The 25,650-nt window shown below is 40.7% G+C and overlaps 1 protein-coding gene across 2 annotated transcripts; it reads right to left on the reverse strand.

The window, feature by feature from the left end:
- Positions 1 to 67: 67 nt before the first annotated feature.
- On the reverse strand, positions 68 to 23,786 carry PLK4 (polo like kinase 4). Of its 2 annotated transcripts, none has more exons than XM_042468253.1 (16): positions 23,553 to 23,786; positions 16,711 to 16,806; positions 14,792 to 14,887; positions 14,598 to 14,712; positions 11,521 to 12,550; positions 10,445 to 10,545; positions 8,829 to 9,178; positions 8,069 to 8,173; positions 7,499 to 7,604; positions 6,470 to 6,619; positions 4,376 to 4,506; positions 3,782 to 3,870; positions 3,514 to 3,661; positions 2,893 to 3,033; positions 1,939 to 2,045; positions 68 to 192 (listed from the first exon to the last, which is right to left on the reverse strand). In XM_042468253.1, the coding sequence occupies exons 1-16, from the start codon at positions 23,580 to 23,582 to the stop codon at positions 93 to 95; spliced, it is 2,895 nt and encodes a 964-aa protein (XP_042324187.1). In that variant the 5' UTR covers positions 23,583 to 23,786; the 3' UTR covers positions 68 to 92. The 2 variants fall into 2 exon arrangements, with proteins under 2 accessions (XP_042324187.1, XP_042324186.1); XM_042468252.1 differs by lacking the exon at positions 23,553 to 23,786 and adding an exon at positions 17,865 to 18,083.
- Positions 23,787 to 25,650: the final 1,864 nt, after the last annotated feature.

A 25,650-nucleotide genomic window follows, 5' to 3' on the forward strand; every position in this document is an offset into this window, starting at 1 on the left:
AAGAACTGTGTTGAAGAAGCTCTGCTTCTTTATCACTGTATTTTCCATTTCCATTAAGGATATTTTGGAAGACTCCATATCAAAATTATTTTTCAGTGGGGACCAACTGGATTGGTAAACATTACCAGAATGGAAGATAAACAATGCAATTTCTCTTTGATGTACTCTGGCAATTTCTCATTTTCTCCATACCTAGAAATGGTAAAATGTCACATAAGTACATTTAATAATATGTACATCTAGAGGAGATAAGCCCTATTTCAGCAAGTGCACTTGCACCCACTAATAGAAATTAGGAAACAGTCTTTTCATCTATTTGAATGAGTGGTGATCCCACAGCCTCACACATAACTGATTAACTACAATTTGCATCATCCTAACAGCAGGCTGGATGAGACTAATGGCATCTGAGATCTAACAACATAGATGGACAGGTTCCCAGCCCTGTTCTTCAAGTTAGGGTAGATGAGGGGTGGTCAACATGTAGTGTTCTAGATTATAGATTACAACTCTCACTGGCTATACAAGCAAAACAGCTGGAGGGACACACATTTCCTATCCCAACAGAAAAATTTCTCTTACATAATACTTCACACAACCTATCCAATCTTGAAAATGGGTTTTAGATCTTGTCTACATGCACAGATTTAGGGGATAGAATCTTCAGTAAACGTAATACTTTACCACTACACATAAGAATTACTCTCTATCGCTCTTCTTGAGATTTGTATGGTGGACAGTATGTAAAAATGTCATTCTCTTTTGCAATCTAAAGCGGTACATTAGAAAAATACAGTGCCCCCATTGGCTTACACGGGGATCCGTTTCGGACTGCCTCCCCGTGCGTAAGGCAAATTCTGGCTATGATCAAGCCCCACTGATTTGAATGGGGCATGTCCCCATGGTGTGGTGCTAGGGCTCGCTGTCCATATGACCTCGAGTCCACATATGGCATGGGCACACTGTAATTTAATCCTGGGATAAACAAGAATCCTAGTTAACAATATTGGTACTTGCATTTTTTTCTTAAATTATTCTTTGTTAAGCATTAACATGTTTTCTAATGTTGGCTATAATTAAGCTGCAACATTTCTCAATAAAAACATAGTATGTTCTTTTTTAAGAAAGAGAGTGTATCTGTTTTCAAAAGGGCCTACTTTATCAGAACTACAAGTTTAAAGTTTGATTTAGATAAATGTATGTATATTATTGTATCCCACTAAAAATTCTCTTCATAGCTTTAAAGAATTTACCTTTAAAGCTGATACAGTGGGCTGGTCAATAATCTGTTGTGGAACCAGGAACTTCATTCATCTGCTTTTTAGTTACTTAGTTAAGGGTGAAAAGGGATACAAAGTTCTAACTTTGCTAGGTTGTGTTGATTTCCAATGCAAAATACAGAAGAGCTTCCAATTCAGGGGTTCTTTTAAAATAACTGATCCTATCAATGGACTCACATCTAAATGAAAAAAACCAAGCAGCATACAATAAAGAGACCACTAGCTGAACTTATACATAACACTGCAAGTCTAATGGAATTAGCCTGATTTTGTTCTATTAAATGTTTGAGACACGGGGTGGGTTTTCACCAACAGGAACAAGCCCATGTGAAATACTAGACTTCAGCATTCCCTGGTGTTTCATGACAAGAAGGAATGAACGATAAATTATTTCACTTCTGTAAAATACTGACCCTTCATCGTTTGTAGTCTGATTGTCATACTTTTAATTTATATAGTGCAATTAGTTTTTATGCTTTGCAGCCTGGTTATTATTATCCCACACACCCCTAACTAAATCTGATTTTACTATTGGAGATTGTACGATGGTACAGAATCTCCAACAGTACATGCTATGATACACAAGATAGGGCACTCCTTGGTTACAATCTCATTGAAATACAGATAGCAAATCAAAACCTATCAGTCTGATACTCACTTAATTGTGTCACCAGCTGGAGATGTGTACGTGATGGATGAAATGCCAGCTTGAGCTACCAACTGGGATCCATCATTGAACTGAACCCATACTGCTCCACTAGTCAGCTGGAAGAGGGAAAATAATATATATCAATTTATAGACTGAACATTAAAATGCTCCTTCACATGTTTTATTTTTCCTGAAGTTTATTAATAAGGAAAGATGATACTACACGTAGATAGCATCATGAAGAAGCAGCTCTGGACTGATTTATCTGATTTACAGATTGTTACATGCTTAGATGTGTGATTTCACAGTCAAAATCTGACTCCAGGCCAAAACTATATCAAGAATATGTATATTTTATTGATTCACTTAATATTCTGCCTGACAGTCACACATATTGAGCTGCATCCTTCCTACCTAATGTAGATATATTCAACTGTCATGTAACACAGTTTCCTCTTATGTAATCTAGGCAATGTGCATTACAGACATTAAGCTAATTATATTCTTATTTTAGCAATGTATTCAGCATTTTGTTCAGTCCATGGGCGTTTGTTTTTGCATGTTGGACATATTCCAATTTGAAGTGCAGAAATTAAACAAGTTTTTGCACTCGTTCAGTACCTACTCCTTGCTCTGGCAATTGTGATGATGATGAAGATTAATAAGGGAAACATCTGGTATAAATAATAATAATAATAATAATAATAATAATAATAATAATAATTTGTTTTATTTATATACTGCTATTCCAAAGATCATAGCGGTGAACAGCAAGTAAGCTAATTAGCAAGTAAGCTAATTTGCCCCCAACAGTCTGGGTACTCATTTTAGCGACCTCGGAAGTATAAACCATACTGTAGCTATTCTTTAGTAGAAGCATGAAAACTACAGCATTAGAACTCAACTTGCTATCACTTCTGACTTTGTTAGCACTTTTTAATTGGTTACAGAACACCAACTCACCTGAGAAGCCCATCCAACATTCTTTACAAAGACAGATTTCAGCAACTGAGGTGAATTTCCAGCACACTTATTTGGGAAACCAGAGGAGCTCTTGGATTCAGTCACATCTGTTGTGAATGCAGATCCTTCATATGACAACATCTGGAAAGTAATCACAAAAATGATACATATTTCAGCAAGGGATGAAAATTTAAGTATTACTTTAAAAAACAATCCCAGGCCCTGTACTTCCTTTTGGAAGCTGATTCATTAAAAGCACAGGTTGAGTTACCCCTTGTCTGTAATTCCAAAATCTAAAACTGTCAACATAGGTGGGTGAGACAGTAATAGCTTTGCTTTCTGACAGTTCACACAAACTTTGTTTCATGAAAAACATTAATTTAAAATATTGCCTATAAATTACATTCAGACTATGTGTATAAGGTGCATATGAAATATAAATGAATTTCACGTTTAGACTTGGATCCCATCTCCAAAATTATGTATATGCAAATATTCCAAAATCCAAAACAGTTTGAAATCCAAAACACTTCTGGTCCCAAACATTTTGGATAAGGTAGACTCAGCATCTATACTGAAAATCTAAATTTAAATCATGGAAATAAAAGCATATTTACTTACAGGTGGATGAATGTTAGACACCTCACTTGCAGAATCAGACCGGGCAGCAATATCTCTCTTCAACAAGGCTGTATGCACTGCAGGACTTGTATCTTGTAAAGGAGGTGGAGATACCAAAGCTTTTGGAGACTCAGGGTTTCCGGGTTTCCTGGGAATGGGAAAATCATGTGTATATGTTTGACTTTCCTTCCTCTTGTAAGACTACAGAAAAGCAAAGGCTGAAAGTCCCTGTGAGAAGTTAGGTATTTTCAGAAACATTTTTGCTTACCGCCCAACAATAATGGGGAAAAATGGAACACTTTCACTTTTTTCTTCTGCCAAAATGGCAGACTCCAGTGCAAGGCAGATGCGATGTCCCTGTATTAAAAGTTAAAATGAATTATATTAAAATATGCTGATCCATTCAAAAGAGGGCAGTATCGTAGTAATGGAATAAAACGGGCTGAAACTAACAGAAAACATTCAACTAAAGTACAGGTGTGTATGTTTTCTTAACTTCTAGTTAACTTTCACAAATTAATTACAACCTTCTAATCAAAGTCAGGACAATACCAGGGTGGGCTGGGGGGGTTAAATCCAATTAAGTTAATGGCAATATAGCACCGGCACAGAATTTTCTTCCTTTCCAAAATCTGAGCTGCCCAAAAACTGGTTTGGACACCTTCCCAGACCAACAGAGCAGGTTTGAGGGTACACTGGAGCTGAATACAAAAAAGAAGGCGGCTCCTACAAGATTCCACTCTCTCACAGCAGAAATTCAGTACTGGATCCTGTCACAGTTTTGTAATTTGCCTTCTGGAAGGGAGTACTTTATCCATTACACCTGTTTAAAAATGCATTATTCTCTCTATATATTATTTACCTCATTTGCATGATCCACATATATCTGTACATCCTTCTGTAATCCCACTTCATTTTCTTCTTTTATTGTGTAGGCTTTTCCAGATTTTTCTATTACTCGAATTACACCTGCTGTCTTATGTATTTTTGCCCCTTTAAAAAACACACAATTATTCCCTCAACCACAGAAACACAAAAAATGCAATACCATTCTAGCAGAAATAAACTAGTCAAACTAGTCAAAAAGAAGTGGCATTCTGCAACTACTTAAAGTTTAAATAAAATTACTGCAATAGGTGTAATTATAAAAAATAATATTCAAGTATTACCACATGAAGTACGTCAGACAGTGAAATACAACAGTGTCCATCTGCCAACAGAATAGGTAGCTTTGGCCCAACATTCTTTGTTGTGGCCTTCATGCATCAGACATAAAGTGTTCTGTACATGCAAAAAATGCAGCACCAATTATTGCATTCTTTTCAGTTTTAATATTTACAGCTACTCTCAAATACTTAAAATTAATCATCAGAAAATTAATCATCAGAAAACTTAGTGAAAAACATAGTTTCTGCTGTAGGAGAAATTAAAACACATGTATGATGTGCACCCACATCATACACGGGGGCGCTTTCTGAGGCTTTCAGCATATGCTGAAAGCCGCGCGGGAAGGCACGTCCCATAGGAAGTAATGGGGCACGTGCCCATGGCACACGCTTGCCGCCGCATGCACAAGCCCCATTCATTTAAATGAGGCTCGAGCATAAGCAGAATTTGCTTCACGCGGGGAGTCCGGAACGGATCCCCTGCATAAAGCAAGGGGACACTGTATTCGGCGTACTACATTTCAGATGTAAAATTTTAAAAGTACATACTGTATATACTCATGTATAAGTCTAGAAATTTAGGTCAAAAAATTGACCTAAAAACCTGAGTCAATTTATCCATGGGTCAATGTAGGTACTGTACTTTAACACTGCCCTAAGTTTTATCTTGACTTATCCATGGGTCATATTAAAATCCATAATCCTAGTCTCAAAACCTGCCCTTGAATTATATATGAGGTCGATTTAATAGTAGAGTATATACAGTACATTATATAGTTAGACCTCGGCATCCACGGACTTGCCATTCACAGATTCAAGCATTTGCAGACAGCAAGCCCACGTTGTTCCCAATGGTGGTGCATGCACATGGCTGTGCCGCCGGTAGGGATAGCCCCCATTGCCAGTGGTGGTGCGTGCATGTGGCTGTGGCACTAATGGCGGTGCGGACGTGCGTGCACTGCTACTGGGGACAATGGGTGCTGTCCCTAATAGTGGCGTGGCCACATGCTACCATTGGGGACAACAGAATTTGAGCGTCTGTGGGTTTTAGTATCGGGAGGGTCTAGAACAGATCCCTACGGATACCAAGGGCCAACTGTTGGTGACATATATACAGTCAGTTGACAAAATTTCTTAATATGTAGTAGTAGTTTTTAGTAACTGAATGGATGTAGTTTTACAGTCATAGTTGTTCTTGTTATTATCCAACTTTTCCCACCAAAATTGGGGTTCAAAGCAGCTCACAGTTTAAAAGAATAATACAATTAAAAACATACGAAATGTGAGCATTAAAATAGAATTAAACTGTTATAATATTAAAACACATCACACATTAAAAGAATAAAATGCAATTTAAAGGATAAAAGTACTTAAAACAGTACAATTGAAGCAGTACAGCACCCCCAGCTTGTATGTTCAAAGTTTTGTGCCTTCCAATGGAACAACAAGGAGGGGGCCATCTGTCCTCCCTGGGAAGCAAGTTCCAAAGTCAAGGGGCAGATACCCTGTGTCCCCACTAACCATGCTTGTGACAGTGGGACAGAGAGAAAGGCCTATCCTGAAGATCTCAAAATCTGGACCAATTCATACAGGGACATACAGTCTCCCAAATAGCCTGGAACCAAGCCATATAGGGCTTTATAGGTCATAACCAGCACTTTTAATTGTGCCTGGAATAAACTGGAAGCCAATGGAGCTATTTCAACACAGGCAATATATAGTCTCTGTTGGCTAATAATATATTCTGAATAGCTGAAGCGAAATATACAGAGCAGCATAAGGATACATACCATCATAAAAACATATTTCTACATCTGCAGGAGAAGAATTTTCCATCAACATACACTTGGCATATCTTGTATAGAAAGTGACTTTGGGAGTTTTGGATCTTACCAACTGCACAAATTTGGCAGCATACTGATACTTCTTCCAGTACTTCTCTAAAATTAGAAAATGAATGCAACAGAAAGCTGTTATTGCTCAAGTGCCTGTCCACTTGCAGAACATATTTTAAATGTTTAATTTCTGCCTGCCACAATCCTGTACAAAAGGAGATGGGGTTTTTTTGAAACTCATTAATAGGATGTTAGTGCCCTCACAGTAGCCCCTTCCTCAATACACAAAGATCATCCCCATATAACTTCTACCCATTTCATCATTTTTGAGACATGCCCTTGAAACACATGGCCACAGTCCCAATCTTTGGAATGCAAAAGATAAGCAAATATCTGGAATTTTCACATAGAAAGGGAAAGAAATGTAATCATTAATAGACTGCCTAAGAGAGTGGTGGAGTCTCTGTTTTTTGAGACTTTTAAACAGAGACTGATGGGCATTTTACAGGAGTGCTGTAGCTGTGTATTGGCAGGAGTTGGATTAGATGGCTTTTGTGGTGCTTTCCAACTCTAATTCTGTGATTCTATGAAAAACTGAGCAAAACATTGAATGCTGCCTGAAAACTCTTGAAGGAATTGTCAGTTTATATAGTAGCCAGAATATATAGAATTGCTTCTATGCAATTAGTGAACTGCAAGTGTGAATCTCTACATGACCAGCAGACACGCTTTGTGGGATCTGATAATACATAATAACTATTATGCATACAGCATGATCTTTTAAACATTGACAAAGTTTGATAAACATGTACTATTCAACAACTTCCAAATCAATAAATGAAGGCTGGGTAATATGCTTAAATGGTACTAAGAAATTAAAACCACCAAGATCTCTCAGGTGAGGAAAGTTGCCTAATCTTGAGTTCCATAATGATTTAAATTGCTGACCTTGTTTTAGAACAAGCTCATGGAAATTAACCTTACCTGGCAAGTTGTCAAACGTATATACACTTATACTTTTAGGAGGTGGTGGTGGTGGTCTGTCATTAAGAAGAATGCCTCTTCCTTCATTTGGGTGGCAAACTGTGACCTTAATATAGAGAAAAATATAATCACACAACTAAGAGTTAAGTGCTTCATAATTCTAATAGTAATCAGTGGTTACTCAATACTAATTTAAGGTGACTAGTGTTGTCAGTCATAATTCATTTTCTAAAATAGAACAATTTGTTATTTACACTAACCAAGATTATGGACAATAGAGGTACAATGGATTTTAAAGCCACAGCAGATTAATCAAATCCTGTGCTATTCTCTGAAGTTGCCTATACACTAAAAAATAGAGTGTGAGTACTAATTTCAAGAGACAATGAACCACGTAGCAAGAAGACTGTTGGCAACATAAACAAATTATTGCATAAGACTTCATAGATTTGTAGTGTAAAGGTTTCTTAGCTCCGTGCAATTTGGTATCGACAATTCTGAGCTATTGAGCTTAGTTATTGAGCTAAAAATATCATAACAATGTTAGAAGCAATATGAATGATCACTCACCATATTTCCATCACAAGATATGCTCAGAACTTCTTTTACAAACTCCTGCAAATTATATTCTTTTAGAAATTCCATGCAGACTTCCCCTGTCTCTAGAATACTCACCTAGAATATGTTGGAAAAAGAACACAATCTAAACAAAATGCTTTTTCTAGAAATCCTGTATAAAGACTACCATTCATCTTTTACATATTCATTGCAAAATGAACCAAACTGCAATAGTGTAGTCAACAGCATATTTCTGTGCCCTAGTGCTATCATCCAGAAAAGCAAAGATCATTTTGAATGTAACTATTAGGTTGCTGGGAAATGATGATAAAACCAAGCAGAATGTTCAAATTCTATTAGATTATAAATGCTTTGAAAAGAGATAACGAGAAGATGGGAGGATCAAGAGAAAAATAATATCATAGAATCACAGAGTTAGAAGAGACCAAAACAGGGCCATCCAGTTTTTGGATTGTAAGCCTGAGGACAGGGAACTGTCTGAAGCTGCTCTGAGAGCCTTTGGGGCTGAAGAGCGGGGTATAAATACTGTAAATAAATAAATAAAAAACATAATATGATCCTATATAAAAACACTATATTTCTTATATTCTGTGGCACAAAAAGATAACAGTCTGTACCAAACTAAACAAAGTACCGTTTGATATGTAATAAGAGCAACTATTTTAAAATCATGAGGAAATAATCCATTATTTGTTTAATTTTTAACTTTAATCCCTTAACAAACTGTTCTGAAATGTAATTTTATACATACCACAGCATTTTTTGTTTTCTGCCTGATTGGTTTTAACCTATGAGCATTCAGAGGAGATACAATACTCCGTAGAGTAGGTTTTGGGTGTCCATATTGTGGTTCTTTGCCCCTGTTTGTGATTTCAGGCACTAAATGTTGATCAAATGCCGATGGTGGCAGAGCCTTCTCAGCTTCACAGGGAAGTCCAGCAGTATATTTTTTTGTGTCCTGGGGAGTCACAGTTGACTGTGCATACTCAGGAGGTCTGTTGCCTTTTAAGCTATTCCATATATTTTTCAATGGGTCTTGAGGCACACTAAGATGGAACTGAAAATTTCCATTTGTGTTATGTGAAGTTTCTGACATCTGAGCTGAAGACGGAAAAGTATTCCAATGAGTTTGAAAATGTATTGCAGGATTTTGCTAAGCAGTTACAGTATAAAAGTTTTGTTGCTAAAAAAGAAATAGTGCTAATTAAACCTTTCCAGACAGAAGCAATATATCATTTTATCTACTTTTTTCTGCCTCATAAATTTCCAATAAGCCACTTATATAAACCAGATATTGTGTCATGTAATCAACTTTTCTGACTAGTTTTAAAGCCAAAGAATGATAACAGCATATTTGAAATATTTACAGTAGTAATATACCATAAACTTACCATTTATATTCTAAAGTCACAATCTTTTCTTTACTCAAATCCACACTGCAGAAATTATCCCGTTTGAGACTGCTTTAACTGCCCTCTCTCAGTGCTAGGGAATCCTGGGAATTGGATTTTATTTTGGCACCAGAGCTCTCTGACAGAGAAGGCTAAATGTCTCCAAAGCTACAGTTCCCAGAATTCCCTAGCATTAAGCAAGGGCTGTTAAAGCATTGTCAAACTGGATTATTTCTGCAGTATAGATTGGATTTTTGAAAATCTACCTGTATTGGAAGAGATTAAGCATCATTTTATGCGTTCCTGTTTTCAATACTAACAGATGGGTTGGGAGTGGTGATAAAGCATTTGGGAAGGTATAAAAACAACAGTGCCACTTCTGTCCAAAGAAGACGTATGGATTTTTACATATCCCATCTGCCAAAGTTCAGAAGCAATTAAACAATAATTGAGCAGAAAATTATTTGAGGATTCAAATAATCCCAGCTGTATGTCCTACAATTACAATTCCCCATTGCATTCCTGCTAATTCAAAACAAAAGAAAATGTAAGAAAATATTTACGTAATCCTTAGTTAAATTACTGCTGCATTCTGTAATATGATGCAGAAGAAAGAAAACTCCTCCTTCCCTTCTGTTCCTGTTATTCCTGTTAGCAATGCTAATAGTCACCTTTATATATATTCCCTATGTAGTTAAACTGAATTCTTTCTGCTTTAAGAAGTGAAATGTATTTCCAATACGTGTATTGTGTATGAAAATGAAGCCACAGATTTTCAAAATAATTGTTAAGAACCAATAGCACCTTCTGGCCCTATAGAATTTCTTTAAAGGATTAGCATAGTCTTTTAAACTATGCCATTCCCTCTGGATAGAAATACAATACTTTTTTTGTTTCTGCTTAAATGAATTATGAGTTGATATCTGATATATTAAATAATCAAACTAAAAAAAATTCTCATTCAATAGATTCATACCATTGAGTTGCAAATTGCCAAGCCACTGCTCCATTGTTTCAGTTTGAGACTTCGGTCCTAATAAAGCAACACTGGGTTTCATCGGACAGGGATAATTTGAACTAAATGGATAAAAGCATTTGTAAGAATTCTACATAAAAATCAGAACATTAAAACAGGATATATCTGATTCACAGTATAAATGCTAAACAGCTACCATATACAGCGCTATATAATAATAATAATAATAATAATAATAATAATAATAATAATAATAATAATAATAATATAAAGAACAGATTTATTTCAGCTAGAGATAGTCTTAATAACTTTCACTCCAAAGATATTGCCTTGTTTCTCTCAGCTACATTTAAGATTAACCCACAATATGTCCAAGATTTGACACAGTGCTAAACTGCAGGGTTTTGTTTCTTTTCAAAAAGGAAGCAAGAGCTTCTCATCCATTGGAGATACATTGGAGATGGGGGAGGTAGTTGATGAGCCTGAGGCTCATTCATATGACACTAAACCAGAGGCTGGGATTATGCACTCTTCCAGATATTATTTGAATACAAATCTGTGCAAAGCCATTGGCAAGAAATACCGGGGGTTTCAGTCCTACACAATCGGGAGGACTACACAGTTTAAACCCCTATGAGCTGAAACAGACGGCCCGAACAGTGCAGATTGGGGCTGCCCAGGACCGCAACAAGCACATGCTACAGCCCCAATTTGCCCTGATGCTGACCCAAGTAGGAGCAAAAAAGATAAGCTCCTATTTGCGCCAGTAAAGGGTCACCTTTGGTGGCCCTGCCGCAGCCCCAGGGCAGCTTCTGGGTGTTATGGTGGTGTGTGGCATGTAAACACGACGCCCCAGGAACATCTTGAAGTTGCCCCCATGTAATCAGCCAGGGCTCCTTCCGAACATCTGCGAGGCTTGCAGTGTTTAAACATCATGCTCCCAAGCTGCTCAGAAGGCAGCTTTACCAGGCCGTCTGTTTCAGCCATATATTAAACCGTAATATAACATTACTACAGAATGGCCTCTAGATGTTTTTAAAAATTATGACACACATAAAAAAGAGATTGACTCTTACCAAGTCTGATCCTTCATAGGTAGAGACAGTTCTTTTTCCATAGAACCAGAGCTAGTAGGAAGCCTTTCTTTAAATATGGGAGGAATATCACTGTGACTATTCGCAGGTGAAAAATCCTTCATGTTTTCTGTTAGCCCTCCTCTGGCTTTCGAGAGGATTTCCATAGAATGGCATCTTTCCACATGATTTGATTCTCCTCGATTCTGACTGTGGGTTGTGCCTGATCTTTCAGAGGAGTGTGCCCTCCTGAGGTAACGTGAATGGGGTCTTTCTTCAATCTGCTGCATTGTTCTACCTCTACCAGTACCAATTTCTTTTGCAGGAATTCCACAGTTGTTAGGAGATATGCTTCTACACCCAGATGAGACATCACTAGAATTCTTATTTTTAGGAAGAATGGTCATTTTGTTGGGAAGTGGCTGACCCACTACAAGTTTCTTCTTTTCCTTTATGCAGCCACTTGTACTGACACTGGGGGAGGAAGTAAATGCTGTAGACATTGTGGCATTTCCACTGTCCATTGAGTCTTCTACATTTCCCAGATCTTTACTTCTTGCTGAGCTGCACTTCGACATAAAAGGATGATCCAATACGGATGAAAGGCTTAAACGATCTACTGGGTTTTTGCGAAGTAACCTGTGAATAAGATCTTGAGCATCACTTGACAAAAATGATGGCATTTCGTAGTCAGCCAACACCACTTTGTTCAAGGTGTTCTTTACTGTATCAGTATCAAAAGGTGGTTTTCCAACCAGAAGAGTGTAAAGCATACAGCCCAAAGACCAGACATCAGACTCAAGACCATGTGCACTTCTTGTTGCTATTTCTGGAGAAATGTAATTAGGAGTCCCACACATTGTATAATGCTTTTCATGAGGCATTTTCAATTGGGTTGCAAGTCCAAAGTCAGCAATCTTGATATTCATATTGTTGGTGAGTAACAGATTAGAGAGCGTGAGGTCCCGATGCAATATTCCATGGGAATGAAGATATAACATCCCTGTAATAATCTGATGCATGAAATGCCGAACTGTACAGAAGAAAAGATAAAGTGGTAGTTTAAAAGCATTTTACTATCATATATTTGGACTTGTTTGCCAAGTCTATTTCTTGTTATTAAGACATCCAGAGAGGAATTGGATGCATCTACAGAGAATGATAAAAGTATGACTGCACAAAATGCAGCATACTATGAACCCCATGCTGATACATGTAATCTGTCCAGTTTAATTTGATTGGTTAATTTAGCATGTCTTCCAAACTTTACTAGTAGGGAGTGTTAGACAGGATTTGTTCTTGGTTTATTCCTCGCTTGTAAAAGGAATGCTCATACTAGACAAGATATTATTTGCTTGTTTAGTGATAGCAGTAGCTGATGGAGCAAAGTAAGAGTAAATAGGGTTCATGCACCAGGACACAATTGGCTCATACTTAGTCAGGATTTTCTAGAATCCTGTTTGTTATTCATACTAACGTAGCTACTATTTCAGTGTAGAAACTGAGCTGTTCCTTGAACTGAAGCAAGTGAATGAACTTCACAGATGAGCTAATCCAGTGTTTCTCAAATAGTGGGGCGGGCCCCCCAGGGAGGGCGCGAGGCTCCGTAAAGGGGGGCGCGAGGCTCTGTTATGCAGAGGTGTACTTATAACAATTTTATAGACAAATGATACTATTTATAGTTGCGCGGGGCGCGCGAAATGTTTTCTTCTTCCTAGGGGGGGCATGACAGAAAATAATTGAGAAGCACTGAGCTAATCCAAGGGCAAACTGTTCAAAATGCACTTTAAGCACATTCATAACCTAATCAAAGAGGGAGAAAAATCACAATGTTGCTTTATTTGTTGAAATAAATTTGTTGAAAACAAATAATTATTAGCATAGACAATGTCCCTAAAAAGCTTGGCTAAATATCTGAGACAGATATTTCTGTCTCAGATATTTATGTTCAGGGCCTCAGGTCAAAATGAGATATCAGCACCAATTGGCCCAAAGCTACCAAATTGTATGTTTCAACACATAATGTCCACCATCATTTACTCATTTATAGCCTGTGTCTTCCGCAACACTGGAACTTAAGGCAGCTTACAAAAAATGGAAAGAAGCACATTAAAAGCACACATGACAACATAAATAGAAGCATTTTTAAAATTATTGCTTAAAAATTATTGCTTAATGCAATTAAACAATCCATAATTAAAACCCTTAAAACAAATCAATTAAAAGACAAAAGATAAAACCCATAAAAACAGGATGTCTCAAAATAAAGCCTCAATCGATTAAACCTAAAATAAACTCTGAAGAGATAGCAATAGACACCCAATATCTAAAGATGTGATCACCTTAATTTAGGAACCACTACTAGAAGTCAATAGGAACAACAAATGAACATACAGGGTTTGGGAAAATAACTGTCATAGATCACACAATTGACCATGCAATTGTCTAAAAATATTTAAATTTTCTTTAAACAGAACAAAAAAAAAGGTCACAACAAAAATTCACCAATGTTTGTCACCAGTAATACTGAGATTCATATATAACAAAATTCCACCAAAATTCTGGAAAGGATGTGAGGAACCATTATACAAAGATGGACCTGTATGACTGTTAATAAATTCTGAAACAAAATCTTTCAGGAATGTATTAAAATCATAAATCAGCCTATTTACTGTAAAATAAAACCATTGCTGGCATCATTTTTTATTCACATTAACGTGATTTATTCCCATCCCATGAAGTAGAATATCACTTATACAGTATATCTTTATTAAAACTGATAGCATAATATTTTTTAAAGTTCTGTTAACTCCAAACTAAATCTAATGGTCAAGATATAGAGAACTTCAGAGAAGTCCACATGCCAAAGTGAATTTTGGGAGAGTGATATATATGCATGCTCCATAACAAACAACTCTGAAAACAAGTGTCACTTTTAGACACATTGTACTACAGTCACAAAAGTCAACTGTTTAACAAAGTAGTCTCACTTGATATGCCCAAGCCCTCAGGTAGATATGAAGCATTCTCAACCTATTTATTTGTTGGACAATGTGACAATAAATGTATTTCTGACCCACCTTCTTCTTCAGAGAAACGCTTCTTTCTGTTCTTTAAGAATCTGCTCATTTCTCCATTATGGCACATTTCTAATATCAGGTACACATAGTTACTATCTTCAAAGTAGTTATACAACTGGAAAAGAAAAAAAAAAGTGTTGGAATAAACTGAAGCTTAGCCATTAATGTTTCAAATTATTAGTATAAATTCTTACCTCAAGTATAGAGGGATGTTTTAATTGACAATGTATCTTCACTTCATTTTGAACTCTCTGCACCATTCCAGCTTTGTGCATTGCCTTTTTATCAATCTGGAAAGAAATGAGAATTTATTCTCCCAAGTACTCCTAAATGGAATGGAAAACGATCTTACACTGTCCCTTAAATTTGAACTTTGCTGAATGTAGAGAATATAAACACTTGTGTTGATCATTACAGAGCACATTAATACCAACATCAGTCTGCTTTTTTCAGTTTCAGTTTTTAATCACGATGGCTGGAAAGCTGAAATCCTAAGAACAATATATAAGAAGCAAGCCCAACAGAATTAAATGGGATTTACTCCTCAGATAATCATGCTTACTACTGGAAAGTAAATATTTTCCTGTATCCCTATAAATTCCACTGGAAATATCAAACCATCTCAAATAATATAGGCTAACAATTGAATTACACATTGGCTGGTTAGTCCCAACTAGAGCAGACTCATTCAATCAGCTGCTGAATGGTGAATCAATCCATAGATAAATCTAATGCCTTCAATGGGCCTACTTTAGTCAGGACTACTTTAGTCAGGACTAAAACAGGACTTGGACCATAGTATTAAAAATATGGCCGGACCTAGCTCTGTGGTTTTTTTTTAATTTCAGACAACTGCTATCTCAATAAAAATCACCCACAAGCTGCTCGTTGTGTCAATAGCAGCTTCCCTCAAAATCATGTTGGTGGCACTGAAAGAGCAGCTTCCCTCACAGAGAACTGTTCCTTATTTTATTGAACGAAAAACCCATTATACCTTCACAATTGCCTATGCTATCTAAAGCCTCTTCTTGTGGAAAAAGCTTTAAACCCCTGGACATGCCAAGGTCCAAATCTTAGTCTGCCCACACATTATTTGAAATATGACATGAGTTTAACACAATAAACAACAGAATCACATACATAATGTAATCACATAAATAATGAGCTAGTCATACCACAAAAAGTCCTGCATCGAAAGTTATTACGTACTGAGAACTCTTATAAAAATGCCCTTCTGTTCATCTTCAAATATGAAATGACCACAAAACTGGATTAGAATCATAGGGCATCAGTGTCTGCTTATGGGTTTTTTGCTTTATGCAATTAAAGACAATGAAACTATAATTAGTAGAAAACAACCATAGGTGGGTTACAGACCGCCTCTTTGAGGCAGGCTGTACCCGCCCCTTTCCCCGGTGTGTCGGGGCCTCAGTGGCTAGAACGGCAGCCGCTGAGGCCTCGATCCGCCGCTTTTCAGGCTGCGGGGAAGCAGCAAAACGCCACTTCCCCGCAGCCTGAAAAGGGGTGTCCTTGGGGCTTCAAGCCCCAAGGACACCCCGCGGCGGCGGGGAGGGGGAGAAAGGGGCCGCTTCGCCCCTTTCTCCCTTGCTTCGCTGGGCGCAGCCGTCTGAAGGTTGTGCCCAGCGACGCAAAGCGGCGCCGCAAACCAGGAAGGAGCTCCGAAACAGAGCGCCTTCCTGGTCCGTGGAAAGGGCGCACTAAGCACCCTGACGCGGACCGACGACGTCACATCCGCGCCGCCCCGTATAGAGGCGGCGCGGTCATGACGTTGTCATGGCAGCCCCCTTGTGGAAGGGGAGCCGCCATTTTGTATGGACTCAGTCAGTACTCGGTTAGGGGGGTGCAGAAGCACCGCAGCTTCCTAACCCTAGTACGGACTGACTCCGTACTTTAATGGCGGTGTGTAACCCACCTTAGTAACCTGGAATGGAAATTATCAGATGAATTACAAGATACAGTAAGAGAAAGTGTGCCAAACCAAGGGATCAATGAATGAAATGTGGCTACGTCTTCCTTCTCACCAGTGATTTGTCATTCCAAATTCTGAAATGCTTAGAGGCCCCATAGTTATGCAGGTTCCTGATCCACTTACCATTTTTATGGCCACTTCTAGGCCTGTTTTCAAGGATACCGCTCTATAGACTCCAGCAAAGGAGCCCTTGCCCAAGAGATTCCCCACCTTGAAGTCCTGGGAAAGACAGAGAAGGCATGTGTTACAGCTTTTACTGCAAATGGTCACTCCTTATCTGCAAAGGCAGGCATCATCCACAGAAAGTTTAAATATTCTACATGTGCACTGTCCTCATTTTATAGAAATCTACTCTAAAAAAACAATTTCTTGTATTATAAATGATTGAATTACATAACTTTTACTTAAAACCAATGCCTGCTCCAATCTAATAAAGTCCTAAGTTTTATACCAACTTGAAGTACAGTATAAATGTGGCAAGAAATGCTTGCTTGTGCTCCCTATAGCAAAAGGGATTGCAAGAAGAAGATGCAACAGAAGGAACCAGCAGAGTCTGGTTAGTCCCAAGTGTATCTAATACATACAATTGCCTGCACTTGCTATAGTCACTTCTGCCCTCTTTACAGTCTATTACAAGACTGCCAACCAAAGCCCAGCCCAGCCTAGGAATAAAAATGTATTATGCTGAGCAGGGCAGGGCAAAGACAGCAAATGCAGTGTCAAAGAAATCCCTGTAAGGCTAGCCCTGGCACCTTAACACACAAATCATTCCTGACTTTTCAGAACAGCTAGATCAAAAACCCAGACTCTTGCCAAGAACACCCCAAGACAGAGTTGCTTTAGGGTTGCCTTAAGTTGGAGGTGACTTGAAGACACAGGACAACAACCACCAAAGTTAGATCTATAGCATGCTGCCTGAGTTCATTGCTCACATAAAGCAATGGGGAAAGATTTAGTTGCTCAGGCATGGAAACCCATTGGGTGACTTTGGGCAAGTCACACTCTCTCAGCCTCAGGAGAAGGTAATTTCAAACCTCTTCTGATTGAATCTTACCAAGTAAACCCTATGATAGGGGCCGCCCTAAGTCAGAAAAGACACAAACTGAGCCTACAGCCTGCCTGCCTGCCTGTGCTCTTTGCTCCTATAAAGCAATGGGGAGAGCTCCAGTGGCTCAGGCAGGGAGACCTTGGGCAAGGCACTCTCTCTCAGCCTCAGAGCATGGCAGTGGCAAAGCTCTTCTGACCGAATCCCCATTAGCAAGCCTTGGGGTCTTTACCTGGACGGAGCCCTCCTCCCAGGGGGGCATGCCTTCGGGGGAGGAGAGGCCCTGGCCCGGCAGAGGGGAGAGCAGGAGGCTGAGCAGCCAGCGAGGCATCCTGCCGCCTGCCAGGGGCTCCCAGGGACTGAGGAGGGACCCAGCAGGGACTGGCCAGCCTCCCTCTTGCCGCCCTTCCTCCCGCTCCCAGAGGGACGCCGCTTCCCTCCTCACAGGCTGCCATGGCAGCAGCAGCAGCAGCAGCCCCGGCCTCTCAAGCTGCCAAAGGCTGCTTCACAGAAACACACACGCGCCTAGCGACAGCCCCCTCTCTGGGCTCTTCAAGGGGTTCCGGACTCCAGTTCCCACAATCCCAGACCATTGACCGACGTGGCTGAGGCTTCTGGGAGATGGAGTCCAAAAGCTCTTGGCGCAGTGGTCTCCAAACTGTGCTCTTTAAAGGATTTTGGACTTCAGCTCCCAGAATCCCAGGCTATTGGCCTTCATGGCTGAGGCTTCTGGGAGGTGGAGTCCAAAACCTCTGAAAGGGCACTTTGGGGACCACTGTATATCTCCCTCTTCCCTCAGATGGTGAAAGGAGTGGGGAATGGCTTCCAAACAACCCAAAAGAGTGTGCCTTCCGTGCGTTTTGGATTTATAGGGAAATGGGGTTGGTTTGTTTGTTTACTCTGTGGAGGCTGAGAGAGTGTGACTTCTCGGTCACCCAGTGGGGTTTCTATGGCCAGCTGGGACTCAAACCCTATAGTCCAGCACTCAGGTCACTCCGCCACACTGGCTCCATGGAGCAATAGAAGGAGCTTATATACTGTATAAAGCAACAAAGTATGAAGGAAAGGGACAGGGCCCCACAAAGCAAGGAGGATCTGGACACAAGCTGGAGCATCTCCAGAGGAAGGGCACCAACCATGCCTTCTGAGGAACAGCTTAAGGAGCTGGGTATGCTCAGCCTGAGGAAGAGAAGGCTAAAGGCGGCAGGATGGCCATGTTTAAGTATCTGAAGGATGTGATGTTGAGCATGGAGCAAGCCTGCTGTCTGCTGCTCCAGAGACCAGGACACAGGCCAATGGATTCCACTGGGAAAAGAGGTTCCTCCTAAACAGTGGGAAGAACTTCCTGACAGTCAGAGTTGAGAATGGTGGAGTTTCCTTTGGAGGCTTTGAAACAGAGTCTGGATGGCCATGTGTCAGGAGTGCTTTGACTGTGTATTCCTGCATGGCAGGGGATTGGACTGGATGGGCCTCTAAGATTTGATGAAAAGATGGTCTCTAGAATGATTAATACAGTACTGTGTAATGCAGAAAGCATTATTGTGGGGAACTAGCGTGGTATGATTTGAGCGCTGGACTGAGGGCTCTGGAGACCAGAAGGGCTGGAATCCCTCTTCTGCCATTGAAACCCGCTGGGTGACTTTGGGCCAGTCGCACTCTCTCCGCTTCAGATGTTGGCCATGGCAAACCCTCCCTGAAGAACTCAAAGATATAGCCTTGTTGGTCTGTAGAATCAGTACGTAGAGAAGTCTTGATACACCTTTGAGACTTAACTGAAAGAAAAGAAATTGGCAGTATGAGCTTTTCTGGGCTTCAGTCTTCTTCCTCAGATGCATTTGGTAATTGGTTGCGGATAACCAAATGCATCTGAGGAAGTAGACTGAAGTCTACGAAAGCTCATGCTGCCCATTTCTTTTCTTTCAGTTAGTCTCAAAGGAGCTACAAGAGCTCTCTGAAGAAACGTGCCAAGAAACTCTGAAGAAACTTGTCAAGAAAACCCTAGGTTGCCTTAGGGTACCTATAAGTCAGAAACAACTTTATAACACACACAACAAGACTGAGAGAAAGACGTCTGTAGCATAAGCTTTCACAGACTCAGTCCACTTCAGATGCATCTGATGAAACGGACTGAATTTACAAATGTTTATGTCACATCCTTGCATCTGAAAGACATGACAGGATACTTTGTCATTTATTCTATGTAAATGAGACTCTACCAGGAGGCATGAAAGCTGCTTCTAAAATTACAGACTACACAAACAGATTAACATTAATAAGACATGAACAGATGTTCCGCGGTAAGTAATACTTAACACAAGGTCTGACCCTTCTTCCTCATACACGTTTTCTGATACATACTCCCTTACTCTGAACATTTTAGTCCAACATTTTAGTAATGAAGATTCAACTCTACCCTTGTATCAGCTCTCTTCAGAAAATGCTTGGAAAAAGTCATTAGCCTGGGCATTTCTAGCTAACTGAAATCATCTTCTAGTTCTGTACTCACTAACATGGACTACAGAATTTGCACAACATGCTTCATCACAGTGGCAAACTTCCCAGTTATTATTGACAACCAACAGGACTGAAGCTGAGAGTCAAAGACAAAGGGCAGCTGTGACACCGAGGGACCCTAACACTGCCTCATACAAGGTCCACACATGCAGAGCAATGTGTCAATGTGGCTGATATGCACTGGAGCTAAGCCAGGTGATGCTTTGCTTGATATGGGCCTGGGACAATTCGCTGCAGTTGCATTCCCCTCATGGAAAACTATTCAGGGTTTCCACTCTTTTCTAGTTCAGCCCCACATCTTCAAAAACACACAAAGTTAGACATTCAACTTGTAAAGACTTGAACCATAGAAATATAGAAAGCTTTTGCCACCAAATTCTCTGTTTACCATGTAGAGCTTAACAAAGCGCTATAGCAGGCATGTATAACCTTTGGCCTCCAAATGTTTTGGACTTCAACTCCCATCAGCCCCATGCAACATGAGCAGTGGCAAAGGACTGGGGAACTGTGGCCCAAACCTTCAGGAGAGTCACAGGTTCCCCATCATTCCACAGTAAATCAAGATACCATTACTATTTCAGTAGCTTTATAGGTGATATAGGCTGAGTCTCCCTTATCCAGAAATCCAAAATCCTCCAAAATCGTCCCCAAGGGTGGCTGAGATAGGGACACCTTTGCTTTCTGTTATTAAAAAGACTGTGTATAAAATTACCTGCAGACTATGAGTATAAGCTGTATTCAAAACATAAATGAATTTCATCTTTAAACTTGGGTCCCATCTCCAAGATTCCTCATAATATTTATGCAAATATTTAAAGTCCCCCCCCCCCCCAAATCCAGACCTCTTCTGGTCCCAAGCATTTTGGATAAAGGAGACTCCACCTGTACTTAAATTTTATAGTAAAGTCTTAAGTAAAGACAGCCCTACAGTGTTCAAAGGGGATTTACTTCCAGACAAGTGTGCAAAGCATTGTAGCCTTAAGACTGAGGTGCTAGTTAGCTGCAACTAAAATATCCCCATTGAATCAGCAGGATTTGCCTGAGTGCCAATTGGCTATTCAGCAATTGACTTAATGGGTCATCTCCAACTGGGACCAGCAAATGGATTGACTTAAACAAAGCATTTGTAAAGCTTTTAAAACTGTTTTATCTGTAAGCCACCTAGGGTCCCTTTCCAGGAGAAAGGCATCATATGAACTAAATAAATAAGTTTAGGTTTTAATACTACAGCCCTCTCTCAGGGAGTTCTGTGACTATAACCCTGTGCTTCCAGGAACTGTTGCAAGGTGTATTTCCAGGTCAAAAGGGAGAGAATTTCACTGTATGTGCATGGCTCCATTGCGTCTGGGATTGCGGGGAAGGTAAAGCATCCTTCTAAGAAAACGGCACAGGAAACTACTAATTTCTCCTCCGCTCCGAGTTTTTAAAAGTCCCCCCCCCCGACTTTTGTTGTTGTATGCCTTCAAGTCTTTCCAGTTTATGGCATGTAGTGGTTTGTGCATTGGACTATGACTCTGGTGACCAGACTTCGAATCCTGGTTTGCCCATGTAAACCCATTGGGTAGCCCTGGGCATGTCACACTCTCTCAGCCTAAGAAGATGGCAATGGCAAGCCCACTCTGAACAAACTTGCCAAGATAACTCTGTGGCCTTAGGGCTGCAGTAAGCTGGAAATTACTTGAAGGTATATAACAACAAGGTGAAACTTTCATGGGGTTTTCTTTGGCAAGTTCCTTCAGAGTGGATTTGCTCTTGACTTCCTCTGAGGCTGAGAGAGTATGACTTACCAAAGGTCACCCAGTGGGTCCCCATGGCTGAGCCAGAATTCAAACCCTGGTCTCCAGAGTCCAATGCTCAAACCACTACAACACACTGGCTCTTTCAGACTACTACAACTCCCCAAATCTGGCTCTGGGAGTTGCATGTCCCAAAAGTAACTTTTCCAGGCTCTCATTCTAGCTAGAGAAGGTGGTGGAGCACAGGGCTTTGTGTGTTATTGTTGTTGTGTGCCTTCAAGTCATTTCCCACCCGTGGTGACCCTAAGGCTTATATATGTCAAGGGCGGAGGACACCATGAGTTACCACACCGGGTGACGCCAACCCTAGTTCTTCCAATGTTTATTTCTTTCGTATTACACCTTTCTCCCAATAAGAGACCCTGGGCAGATTAAAGTATACTGTCAAGAGAGCCTTGGCGCCACAATAATCTACAGTCTCCAGGACTCCCTGGCACTGAGCCAGGGTAGTCAAAGCGGTCTCAAAATGGATTATCTCTGCAGTGTGTTTGGACCTAGGACTCTGGAGAGGCCAGGGTTCGAACCCCAGCTCTGCCATTAAAACCAATTGGATAAGTTTGGGGCAAGTCACACTCTCTCAGCCTCAGAGGAAGGCAATAGCAAACCCCCTCTGAAGAAACTTGCCAAGAAAACCTCAAGACAGAGGTTGCCAGAAGTTGGAAACCAAGGCACAACAACAACAACAACAACAACAACCACAACAACAACAGAGCAAACCTATAGTCGTGTTTCCCAATCTTTGGTGTTTGGGGCTTTAATTCCCAGAAGCCTTTGCCAGTTGGACCAATGATCAGGGATTCTGGGAGCTGAAGTCCAAAACTTCATGGTGGACCAAAGTTTGGGAGCCGCTGTTACCTAGTCCCACAGTCAAAAACCTAGGCCACTCTGGCTCTCTTTGTGTAGAGAAGGTATGCACTTCCCAAACGTTGGCCCTCCAGGCTCTTTGGACTTCTGGAGAAGATAGGTCCGATTGGGATTTTACTTATTATGCTCAGGAGTTGAAAATGATAGCATTGAAATGTATTGGGAGCAAAGGTTGCCAGGATGATGAGTTCAGGTCATGTCAAACCCTCCGCTTCGGAACGGCTCATAGCTCGAGATTTTAACCCAAATAAAGGAAGCGCTGCAGGAGACAGTTTGGGGGCAGCGAAACTAAACATATAAAGGCAATAGTTTGATGGATGGATGCCTACGAGCCACAAAGATGTCCCTTAATAGATATAGTATCTGAACATCTGATGAAAGTAAAGAGGCGTATGTGTTTTATACGTAACCAATGAAATGCGATCTGTAGTTTTCTTCGTTCAAAGTGCTATTTAAAAAAAGCATGGTTCGCTTTGGAATTTGGGGGCAGTAATTTGGATGGTTACAATTTAAAGCAATCTGCAACCAACTCCCAGAAGCCTCAGCCACTTGGAGCAATGGCCAGGGATTCTGGGAAATGAAGTCCAAAACACAATGGAGGAACAATGTTTGGGGGACACTGTCTGTCCTGAAATGGACAAAGGCCTCAGAGCCGGCCCCCCTCCGCTGAGAATGGTCCGGCCCACAGTCTCCCCGCCCTCCATCCTCCTCCCCCTCCCCTCTCCCTCCTTTGGCCCTTTCCGCACCTCAATCCTTTCGCCGATGCAGGTCGCCATGGCGGCGGCGGCGGCGGCGGCCCTCGCTCCTTTAGCACCCCTTCGCTGCGTCCCGAGCCGCCGCCGATCCCCAGGCCTCTCTCCCTGGCTGCCTCCCGGCTACGGGGGCCGGGGAGAAACGCCCTCCTTGCGAGGCTCCATTTTGAAAAATCGCGCCGTTGCAACTTCGCCGCCCCCCGCAAGGGGACGTTGCGTCTGACGTCATCGCGTCCGCTCGTGCACCCGCACGCCTTCTCTCTCAGCACCCCCGCCGTCCAACAGAGCGCATGCGCAGTCAATTGTTTACAAATCTCAACAGGAAAAAGGCTGGAGGGGGGAAGCGCGTGCGCAGAGCGATGTTAGTCAGGTTGAGGCGGTAGGCCCTCTAGTGGCAAGGTTGCAGAACTGCCACACAAACACTACATAGATGAGAGAGAGATGAGAGAGGGAGATGACAGATAGACATATAGATGGATAGGAGAGAGATGTTAGATACAAAAATAGATACATAGATCAGAGAGAGGGAGATGATAGATGAGAGAGTGAGCTGTTTTGGTTCACTTTGGAGGAATGCTGTTTAAACGACACACACATCCTAAGAGGCCAGACGCCCTTAGGACTGGATTGTGGCTTTGGCATGGCTTCCAGACTCTTAGGACGCATGCATCACCTAAACAGCATACCTCCAAAGTGACCCGAAACAGCTTTATTTTGGCCTGTCTGTTCAGACCTCAGGATTTGGATCCTGCCTTGGCCATGGAAACCCCCTGGGTGACCTTGGGCAAGCCACACACTCTCAGCCTCAGAAGATGACAGTGGCAACCCCCCTGAGGAGACATGGCAACAAAATCATGACAGGTTCACCTTAGAATCACCATAAGTTGGAAATGATTTGAAAGCACACAACAACTACCACCCAAATTATTACCCCGGAGGTTCCTACTTCCCAATTCAGAAGCATGCTTTAAACTGTATTTTGCAACACTCTCTTTTCTATAGGATCCCTCCTGCCTTGTTTTTCTGCCTTGGGCCTGCTCAGCCTCAAGCAGTCCCTCTTCAAATGTCCTGGGTTGCCACCTTGGAGCGTTGCTTTTCCACTTGGAGGATACCCTGCAATTCCAGCTCACTTCTCCCCAGATGTGTGCTTGATATGTATCTGATATGGATGTTTGTATCTGATAAACATGCATTTGAAGAAGTAGGCTCAAGTCTAGGAAAACCCATGCTACACCAGCTTCTTTCTTTCAGTCAGTCTCAAAGGTGCTAGAAGATCCTGTTGCTTACTGGTCTTTGGAGATGCACCATAAATGTCCTTTGAGTCATAGTGTTTTTGTGAGGGTAAAAGGAAGAAGCAGGTGCTGCCTTGAATTTTGAAAGGAAAGACAAGATATAGATGTAAGAAATCTTAACTACATGAGCTCACTGTGTTGTGGGATGAAGTATTTCCAATCATCTGTCTTGAATCTTACGACACATAATTTCCTTCCAGTGTCTTATTGCTTCATATGTAAGGAAATGTCATGAACGCATTTTGCCTCCTCTTATTAATACCTCTCAGTCATTTATAAGAACACGGGACCTGGTTGAATGAATGATTTAAATCGTAAGTGTGCAGGTGAGTTTAACATCTGCCAGATTCACAGCCCGATTTCGACCAAGTTTTTATAGACGCTTTTCCTTACAAAGCTGTACTCTTACTCCAAAACTGTTTCTGAGCAATTAAAAAGAAAACATAGTGTCCATGGTTATAAGAAATGTAAAGTATCATTGCACAATTATCTGTATGTTTTCTCAGAAATCCACTGATGGATAAGTTGGGTGTGTTCCTAGGTAAGTTTTTGGAGGATCTCGTCCTTAATATATTTAAACATATGCAAAAGTGTCTAATTCAGAAGAGGTAAAAACTCTTCATACAGGAAGAGGTACCTAGTATCAGTCCCAGGCAATGTGGATGTTTTTAAAAAGAGATATTTTTCTTATTACTCTCTTAACTTCCTAACTCTGGCTGTCCACCGATCTATAATCCAGTATATGATCCTGTCCCTGTATTGTCACTGTGGCTGCTGTAAGAAGACAATCCTTTGTGAAA

Source organism: Sceloporus undulatus, chromosome 5 (assembly GCF_019175285.1).
Source record: "Sceloporus undulatus isolate JIND9_A2432 ecotype Alabama chromosome 5, SceUnd_v1.1, whole genome shotgun sequence".
NCBI lineage: Eukaryota > Metazoa > Chordata > Lepidosauria > Squamata > Phrynosomatidae > Sceloporus > Sceloporus undulatus.

Coding starts and splice junctions, on each gene's coding strand:
- PLK4 (XM_042468252.1), bottom strand. CDS start 17,963: ATGCCTCGCTGGCTGCTCAGCCTCCTGCTCTCCCCTCTGCCGGGCCAG. Junction 3,871..4,375: donor ATGTGGATCATGCAAATGAG/GTAAATAATATA, acceptor CTTTTAATACAG/GGACATCGCATCTGCCTTGC. Junction 193..1,938: donor CCAGCTGGTGACACAATTAA/GTGAGTATCAGA, acceptor TACCATTTCTAG/GTATGGAGAAAATGAGAAAT.